Source organism: Corvus kubaryi, unplaced genomic scaffold (genome assembly GCF_017639235.1).
Source record: "Corvus kubaryi isolate FWS band 111438036 unplaced genomic scaffold, C.kubaryi_AGA036_p1.0 65068, whole genome shotgun sequence".
Lineage (NCBI taxonomy): Eukaryota > Metazoa > Chordata > Aves > Passeriformes > Corvidae > Corvus > Corvus kubaryi.
This window is the reverse complement of record NW_024581739.1, coordinates 55980-65425: the sequence shown is the minus strand read 5'-3', so window position 1 is coordinate 65425 and position 9446 is coordinate 55980. Positions and strand designations below refer to the sequence as shown.

The window sequence follows — 9446 nt, the reverse complement described above, 5'->3', positions numbered from 1 at the left end:
ACCCCTGGGGATGTCACCGACCCCTGGGGATGGGCACCGAGCCCTGGGAACAGACACTGAGCCCGGGAAAAGTCATCGATCTCTTCGCGTGTCACTGAGCCCTGGGGACATCATTCACTCCTGGGGACAGGCACCAAATCCCTGGGCTGGGCTCTAAGCACCTGGGCCGGGCATTGACCCCCTCAGTCCCAGACAGGGCACACAGGCAGCAGGTGGGAGGGCCAGCATGGGCAGGAGGTGGTGGCCGTGGCTGCAGAAGCCTCTGCACCTCGTGGAGGCCACGTGCTGGGCGCGAGGTTGGGCGACTGAACCAGCCCTCTCAAGGGCCCTGTGCCTTCCATGTCCCAGCTCCAGGGCTAAGAGCACATCCCACCTGTGCTGCCTGCCCATGGCATGGCCCACGGTGGGAGAAGCTCACACCCCCCTGGTTAGGGACACACCAATGCTGCCTTGTGAGCCTCAGCTGAGCCCATGCACCCTCCTGAGGGTTGTGGGATCCAGGAAAAACGCTGGTGCCATTGGGATCAGTGCTGTGGCTGCTGCCCAAGTGTGGTGGGTCTCAGTGTGGGAGCCTCATGCCAGGACAATGCCATGCCCTGTGCCCTGCAGAGCTCCATGGTCTGTCCTGCTGCTGGGATTCATTTAGGACAAGAAAATGTGCTGCAATATCAGCTCTCTGGAAGTTTGCCCTCTCCTCTTCTGTGTCACCAAGCACAATCTGAGGCTACCTGGGAATTCATTAAACCTGGCTGCACCTTAGAAACTTCCCTTCAGCCTTACTGGCTCCCACGTGGCAGCACAGCAGGCACCCCTCTGCAGTGTGTGGCACGGAGCACCCCAGGGCTCATTGGGGACCACAATGAGCACCCTGTGTGTGCACGTGGTGGCAGCAGAGCTGGGGGTGCAGAGCCCTGCTGGTCCCCTCTGCACCCTCACCCCCACTCCAGCCTCCTCAATCCGGGGACATTGGCCTGTGCCCGAGCTGGGGACAAGCCCAGGGAATCCTGGCTCAGCTCTGCGCCAGCAGCTGGGGCAGCGTCACCCACACATTGGGCACCATCAGCTGCTTGGACATCCCTCACCCACAGCAAACATCACTGAGGGAAAACCCTCGGGAGATCCATGACCTGCCATGGGACATGCAGGGAACAATGTGCTTCCCTCCCATTTTTATTGGAGTCACTGGGGAGAAGCCAGGCTCTGTGGTGGTGCGGTTTCCCTTTCCCTGGTGCAGTCCATGTGCTGCAGGAGGAGAGGGCAAGTTTCCAGGGCTGGGGAGATGGATGTGATGTGGCCCCCATGGATTTAGAGCAGCCTCGTGCAAGCATGGGGGTCACAGACCTTTAATAACCTCTGCAAGATCCGGGGCACAGCTCTCCCTGAGGGATATAGAGGAACAAAACCACATAAACACAGAGGGGGAAAATCGCATACAAACATGGAGGGGGGAAATAATACATGCAAACACAGCTTAATCTTTGCACGAGCTGTGTGCAAAGCTGGATTTTGCCAGGGCCCTTCCCCGATCCCGATCCACAGGGTCCGAGGACGCCGGGAGCCCACACGTGGTGCTTCCCCTGCTCCGGGGTCGGGGGGACACCCCAGCAAACAGCAGCATCCTCCGTGCACTGGCGAAGGACGAAGCAGCGCGGAGACTCCGTGGGCCGGGTTTGGGGGCGATGGATTCCACGAGGGGTGGGGCTCCTCGGGGTGCGCTGGGTTGCGGAGTACGGAAAACCCCGCCCGTAGGACCAGGGCCACGCAGCCAATAAGCGCGGCGGCCCTGAGTGGAGTGATTCTACATCACGGCTCGGGGCCCGCGATTACATCATGTCAGTCCTGCGGGGATGGCGGACGGGCCACGTGGTCGCTCCGGAGTCGCTGAGACGTTTTCCTGAGCGCAGGCTGGGAGGAAACCGCAGGATGAGACAGAAAACAAACCGGCCCCGGGATGGCTGGGCTCTGGCCGCCGAGCCGGCCGGGCGGGCTGGTGCGGCTCCGCGGGGCTCAGGCGCTGGAGCATCTCCCCGAGCGGCACCGGAGGCAGCCGCAGCTCCGGGACGTGCTGTGCCTGAACGGAGCATTCCTCATCTTGCTGGCCCCTCGCTCAGCCAGCTGGGCTCTCCCAAACTTAGACCCCGGGTGTTTCCCACCTGCCAGCACACCTTAGCCCTGCGCTGGAAGCAGCGTGCCATGCTCCGTGCCCAGCCTTTGGCATCCTGCCTGCCCCGGAGGTTGTTTTGTTCTGGCAGAGCGCGGCGTTAATCATTAATTTGTGTCGCAAACAGATTCAAAAGCCTCTTCTCTCCTTCACTGCCTGTAACTTGGCTTTGCCAACTGTCCCTTCCTGAGCCACAGCTTGGGGAGATGCAGACAGGTTTGGTGGCACTCCAGTGCAGCCCCTGGTCCGGGTTTATTTACCCTCAGGTGAAATGGGAAAAGGTAAACGCCCCTGTGGTCATTTCCCATTTGCTGCCCATTCCAGAAAGCAGTGACACACAGCCTGCCCGAGGCTTTTCCCATATGGGGCTCCGTGTCATGCTCTGTGCCTGGGCTTGGCAGCCCACGGTGGAGGGCAGTGATGTGTGGAAGCCCCCAGCCCATGCTGGGAGTTTGCACGGTCGCTGTGGGAGCAGGCTTGGAGAAGAGAAGACCAGCAGGGTTCACAAATCTGGGGAAGCCATGCTCAGTTTGGGAAGTTGGATCACCAGCAGCTGGAGAGGCACAAATGGGAAAAACAAGTCCCTATATGCTTGTCCTGCTATTACACTCTTCCCTTTGCACTCACTCTGGCCCCTGTTGGAGGCAGAATTTGGGGTTAGAGGGATCTTTCCCTCATGAGTGTAACCGTGAGGCTGCGGAGGACAATGCGGTGAAGCTCCTGGAAGGAGCAGCCCCCTGCTCCCACAGCCCCTTGCTCCCACAGCCCCCACTCCCACAGTCCCTGCTCCCACAGCCCCTGCTCCCACATCCCCCACTCCCACAGTCCCTGCTCCCACAGCCTCTGTTACCACAGACCTCTGGCACAGCGCTGGACATTTTTGACCCAGTGCTTTTTGTGTGATTCTGCCCTGTCAGGGTAGCAGCAGCTCCACACCTTTCCCAGCAGAACAGATCCAGGCCAGGAACCTCCCTGAATGTATCTGACATCGAGCCAGGCACATGATCAGCACGGGGTAAACAAGCTGGGGCAGGGCTGTTTAATGCTAGTATATGGCTACAGGGAGGGGAACCCATCTTTCCAGCTATTCCACACCCCCCTTCCCCAGCTTTAAACCATCAGCATGGCTCTCCATGGGCAGGATGGAGGGCACCATTCTGCCGAATAAGTTCAGTTTGGCCAGTGCCACTTCTCCGGGGTTCCTAAGCTGGTGCTCTTCCTTCTCTGCCCATCAAACCCACCATCATAATGGGGATGTTGGAACAAATTCCTGGCTGATGAGTCAGGAATGTGGCCCTTGGATGGGCTGGGAACATCACCCACCACTTTCTAGGTCACCAGGGTGGTGATCCACAGTTGCCCTCCAAGAACTATCAGTTAAGCCCTGCCAGGTGGGCAGGTGTCTCACTGAGCACCCAGGTTGTCACCCGTGTGTCTGCCTGATGTCAGTGTCAAAAGAGGTGCCAAAATTTAATGGGACACGAATTTAGCAGCACAGGCAACACAGCACCGAGCAGAGCACAAGCCACGCAAAGACACAACGAGAAACTGCTGGGGACAAGCCTTCTCCCAGAGGGAATGCCCAGGTTCTGTCACCCAGAGGACACCAGGGACTCCAAATTTTGTCATCTGTTGGGCACCCAAGGGCCACACGTGTCCCCCGTGCTCACTCATTCCCTGTGCTCAGGCCAGGCAGTCGAGCCAAGCGAGTCCCCAGCTGAGAGAGAGACGATAGCACTCCCAGCTCACACTAATAGTGTATTTATTGGAATATCTCACATGCAGGAACCAAGGAGATGATTTCTGGAGCAAGTTAAACAATGGCAGATTAATACAGTTGTCTTGTCCTTAACAGAAACACTTTCTACTTGAATACAGTGATGTTTTAGTGTTGGGTTTCTCTGCTTTTCGTGTATTTTGTTTCTCTTTACATAGTCGATCTCTTTAAACAGTTATGTCCCTTTTCTCCCCCTACCCCATTCCCAAACAAAAAAATATCCAGTATCTTCAGTAAATAAATATTATCCACCTTTATCTGGAAAGCCTACAGCTGTAATATACAGAGAAGCTATTACACAGGTTATGTTTGTAGGGTTAACAACAGCTCATGGGAACATGTAGGGAATGAGGAGCTCATACTCATAAAAACACGGAGCAGGGTGGGAATTTCAGAGTAGTGGGTTTGTCACAGGCTAAAGAGAACCAGCACCAGAGCTCGGCATTGCCCAAGGCCAGCTGGCTCTTGGTGATACACAGCCTCACCTCTCTCCAGGTGAGGAGGAGGTGTGGGGAACCTGGGGCTGGAGCAGGCAGGCACAGCCTGCTCCAGAAGCTGCGGTTTGGGGTGGACGGGTGGAAGGTGCTGTGTGGGCACCTCGTCTCCACAGCCCATAGCAGCAGAAGGGTTACCTCCAACACAGCTCTAAATCCACTCACTGCTTCATTATTTCCATAAAAATAACTGTTCTGAGCTGTGTTTTTCCAGGGGAGGCTCCACAAGGCTTGTGGTCAGCCCTGAGGAGGTAAACAATGACGGAGCTGGATGGGGATGGACGGGGATGGAGATAGCACAAGCAGTTCCCACTCCAGGGCTCCCAGCAGCTGCAGGAGACTCAACAACTCATTGGATGAAACAGAGTGTTGGAAACCCATCTTGTTTGCTCTCCTGGGCTGCACATCCTGTCCCTGTAGGTGACATCAGGAGAGCAGGGAACAGAGGAGCAGGGACAGGCTGTGCTGGCCAGGCTGCGGAGCTCCTGCACAGAGGGACCATCACCCCTGCCCTGGGCCTGAAACCACAGCCCGGATCTGTTCTTCCACCACTGGAGGGAAACATCTCGCCACCACAGCCAGCTCCCAGTCCTCCATTTCAAAGTGGAAATAGCCAATCAAAAAATGCTGAATGAAGTCAAACAAACAGAACCTCACTAAAAATCCTTCAGCTTAGAGGTGGAAGACCAGCCCTGGGGATGGCAGAGCTGGGTTGATCAGCACATCCCAGAGATGGAGGCTGTGATAATCAGAAGGGAAAAGGTATGTTGGAGGCTACGTGAGGGTCCCAGTATGGACCAGTCTCAGCATTTACGCTGTTCCCTTTAAGAGACACCGTGCTACGTTTCTATGAGCAGTTCTCCTATGAGCCTTGCCTACATCCTAAACACCCTAAATGTCTGTACAGCACATTTTTATCTATTACACCTGCTGAAGATGCAGCTGAAATCCACACACGACAATTAAAAAAAACAGAACCCAGAGGATATATTTAAATAGAAACCATTGAATCCTTACATCTCAGCACATGAAGAGTTAACAGAAGAGGTTAAAAAAACACACTGGAAAGAAAATATATAGACAAAATAAATATTTTAACCTAGAATAGGGAACGATTAGAACTTACAAAGGACCCCAAGAATAATTTAGTGTCATTGAGTGTCAAGCTGTGATTCCTAATATGCCTAGAAAGCACTGGGATGTTATTTCTTATGGAAAGTGGATCAGGCTGCGGCTCCATCCCTGTTCTTGCAAGCGTTGGAGCCACGCGAGTCCTCTGCCCACTTGCACAGAGGAAGTACTTAAGAGTGAAAGCGGAGGAAGGATAAACCGAGAAGTTGGTCTCCTGAAGTGAAAAACCCCTTCCCTTTCCCTCAGACAGTTCCCACCACTCCGGTTTTCTGCAGACCACAAGAGGACAGGGAAGATGAGAGATCCTGATACAGGACATTTGGGAAGCTCTAGCGTAGCTCTTGTATTTGTTAAAGAAGGTTTGGGCTAAACCACCTGTTCTGCCACACACTCTGTTCCTTTTGGTGCTTCCAGCCCCGAGAGCCAAGTGTGGTGGATTTGGGCTCCAGATCCATCCCAGGTCCTTCCAAAAGTACGTTTCCTCCCAAGGAAGGCATCTCCTGGGAGCTGCCCTACTTCCAGCAAAGCCACCACTTGTCCCAGTGCCACCTGCCACCCCCTGCAAGCAGTGCCATGGCTTTCCAGAGGATAATGTAGAGTGTCAGCAGGGACCATGGGTTTCCTGGGGCTGCACACACCAAAAGAGCCCCTTGAGCTCTGCCAATACACACCCTGTATTTTCTCCCAGCTCCAGCCTTCTCATGCCATCTCTTTTCCTCCCAGCTGGAGAGAGCAATCACTGACAGACAGCTCTGCAGAATCTTCCAGAAAGTGAACAGATTCTACCTAAAGCAACTCCTTGGAGGTCCTAGGACAGGTTTAGTGTGACAGAAATAAGCATTAAAAGCACACTCCCCCAGCACCTTTTGGCTGAGGGGTGGGGGATGAAGGGCCAGCACAGCTGCAGCAGTGGGACGCTGCGAGGGCTCGGTGACAGTGACATCCGTGCCAATCTGCACCATCTGACAGCATCCCCATGCCTGAGCAATGCGATTATCTCCTCCGGCTTGGCAGGGAAGCTGGATTAACATGCTTAGAATCACCTGATGTGGCCATTTACAGGGTCAATGTGTTTCAAGGATTTAGAAGAGAAAATACACACTTAAAACACCCACAGAGCTTTCTGCCTTGACAGGAATACCAGCAATTCATTCTGTGCTGGTGAGACTGCTCAGGCGATCACCAGATGCCGTCTGAAATCAAATCAGTGTCGCCACAGAAGTTTCCTCAGGTTTCAGGGAGCTGGTGGCCACATGTGATGTGTTGCAGCAAGCTGGCAGTGCCAATCCCTGAGCATTAGGCTCATCTTATGTTGAGCAGTGAGGGCAGAGGGTGAGAGCAGGAGTGTGCAACGCAGCCAAGGCAGACTGTCCTGGCAGGTTCCATTAGCCACGAAGAAGATGGAATGGGAAAAAGCCTCTGCAGACCCACACAGAAGGGCTTCAACTGGACAGAGGGCCAGCAAGTGGGGAGAAAAGCTTGATCCCCAAGTTATCTCCATCCTTAACATGGTTTTCCCTGTCCACTTGTAAACTGTGCTACACAGAGCAGTGATGAGGTGTCACATCAGTGCAGAGGCGTGGCAGGACAGCCTTGCCTGGGCCCAGCTACATATGGAGGGATCCTGGAAGAGGCTGCAGGCAGGGCAGGACAGAGGAGATGATGAGCAGGGAGGGCACAGAGTGAAACCTGACCTGGGACAGCCTGGAAATCCTGCACCAAACAACGTTTCCCTTCAAAGATTAATGTGTCCGCTGTCAAAGTCCATCAGTGGTGCAATCAGGCATAGGGTAATAGGCTTTGTGTGTCACAATGTCCCAAAGGGGGTGGTCCTCAGAGAGTATGGTATGGGCTGATAAAATGCTGTGCTCAGATAAAAGCTTCTATCACTTGGCCTAGAACAACTTTCAAGAGAGCTTGACACATATCAGCATCCTGGGAAGCTCAGACATGTCAGGTCAGAGGGAGATTGCCTAAACCAAGGAACACCCTGAGGAAGAGGGGCTGGAGCCTGCTGCCTGCACGGGCATTTAGCTGATAAAGTGCCTCTCTGTCAGGATGGGAGATTCTCCTGCCATGCACTGCTCAGCTCTCTCTTTGATCCTGCCATCCTGTGCCACTGGCTTCCTCCCAAGGAACACGCTGGGGGATGCAGCGATGGCTGGAGCTGCCTGCTCCAGCTCCGCCTGTCAGCCCAGCAAGGCAGGCACACATGCTGGAATCCCTTCTGGCAGCCCCAGAGGAGCAGGAATCCTGGCCATGCCTTTGGCAAGCAAGGGAATATGCTTGTTTGCACAGAGACTGCAGCCCCATAGGAGCCGGGAGTTAATGAAGGGCAGAGGGATCAAAGGACGTTCCAAAAATTACAAATAGCACGGTCACAATCACTTCAACACTTTCTTCAGCCTAAAACTAGAAGGAAATGAGGAGTTTCACCTCCAGCACAGGCTGGCACGGCTAATCCCTCCATGGTAACCATCTCCCTCAGTGTTCCATACAAACCTCTGAGGTTTGCCTCTTTTCCTCATCCCTATCCCCAAGAACCAGCATGTCTATTCTACCAGGCATTGCAGGGAATCCAGGAACCTCAGCTCACACCCAATCCATGAGCAAGTCCCATCCATCTGCATGGATGTTTACACCAAGTGCAGAGCTCTACAGTCGCTGAAGAAGGAATCTAAGGTAAAGAGAAAATAACCAAGCTAGTTTAAAAGGCAAACACACCAGGGAAATTCCTGTGTGACAATGGTCTCTCAAAGAGCGAGGTGCTTCCTGTGCCATCGTTAAAGCATCCATTTAGCCCAGCATTTTCCATCCTTATCAACTGCCAGAGCTACTGGACATGGCCAACAGACTGCTTCAAATTAGAGCAAGCCCAGATAAAACACAAGGCAAAAAATACCCTGTGAGATTTAGAAATGAAACGCCACAGAAAGTGGGGAAAAGCGACCACCATATGGTACCAGGAGATGTGTGAGTGGGAGAGTAAAGGATTTTAACTTGTGAAGCACATGTTGAAAGGGGAACAGTTGTTCCTTGCTGTCGAATCCAACACGAAAGCCAATACATTAACATTTTATCTAAAAATAAAGACACACTCCTCCTGAACATTCCAGCTCAGTCAATTACATGCTGACTGACAGAGCCGTCTACTTGGCAGGACCTGCCTACAGAAGAGGATGATCCCTACATAAATTGAAGGGCAAGGCTGCTCTCTCCCCCCTGGGCTTTTGTTTCAGCCCAGTGTGACGTACTCGTGCATTCTGAAGGGGTTTTCAGCATCAAGAGCTGGTTTTGTGCAGCTGGGACAGGAAGGAGGGGATTAAGCGAGTGCTGGAGAATCGTGGTCTGGCAGGAATAGCGTTGGATTTAAATAGAAAGAGTCAGCTTGTGGGGGTGGATCGTTTGGGGAGGGAGGGAGGGAGAAGCAAACTATGGAATGGGGGGGATGGGGGTCGTTGTTAGCCAAGGACTGTGGAGGACAAAGTGGCCGTACGGAGATATTCTCTGGCGGAGCACAGGGGTGGGAGGGTGGCTCCGTGCCATCTTCACAGTGCAAAGAGGGCGTCCTCCGAGCGCTCCTGCTTTTTCCTGCTGGAAGGATTTGTCGGAGGGGTGGGGGCTTCCAGGGGAGGGGATGGCAGATTGGGAACCATCTCCGCCGCTTTGGCTCGCTCTTCTAAAAATTTGTCAAACTCTGCAATGCAAAAACAGAAGGAAGACAGGTAAGAATTGGGGCCGTGGGTTTGGCCCCAGGGACAGAGGCTGGCAGGGGCGGAAATTCCAGGGCCTGGCATCCTGTCGGGCTGTGTTTGCAGGCACAAATACTGGTACAGCATGACTTCCTCGGGAAAGGGTACAGCTGTCCTTGGAGACACCCGAG

At 53.9% G+C, this 9446-nt stretch overlaps 1 protein-coding gene across 4 annotated transcripts in view; it reads right to left on the bottom strand.

Moving 5' to 3' along the window:
- Positions 1-3906: 3906 nt before the first annotated feature.
- LOC121672983 (TOM1-like protein 2) overlaps positions 3907-9446 on the bottom strand; it is a 56805-nt gene continuing 51265 nt past the window's right edge. For all 4 annotated transcript variants that reach the window (XM_042045967.1, XM_042045968.1, XM_042045970.1 and 1 more), the window contains one exon: positions 3907-9260. In XM_042045967.1, the coding sequence (XP_041901901.1) occupies positions 9112-9260 (149 nt within the window). In that variant the 3' untranslated portion in view covers positions 3907-9111. The remainder of the gene's footprint in view (positions 9261-9446) is intronic.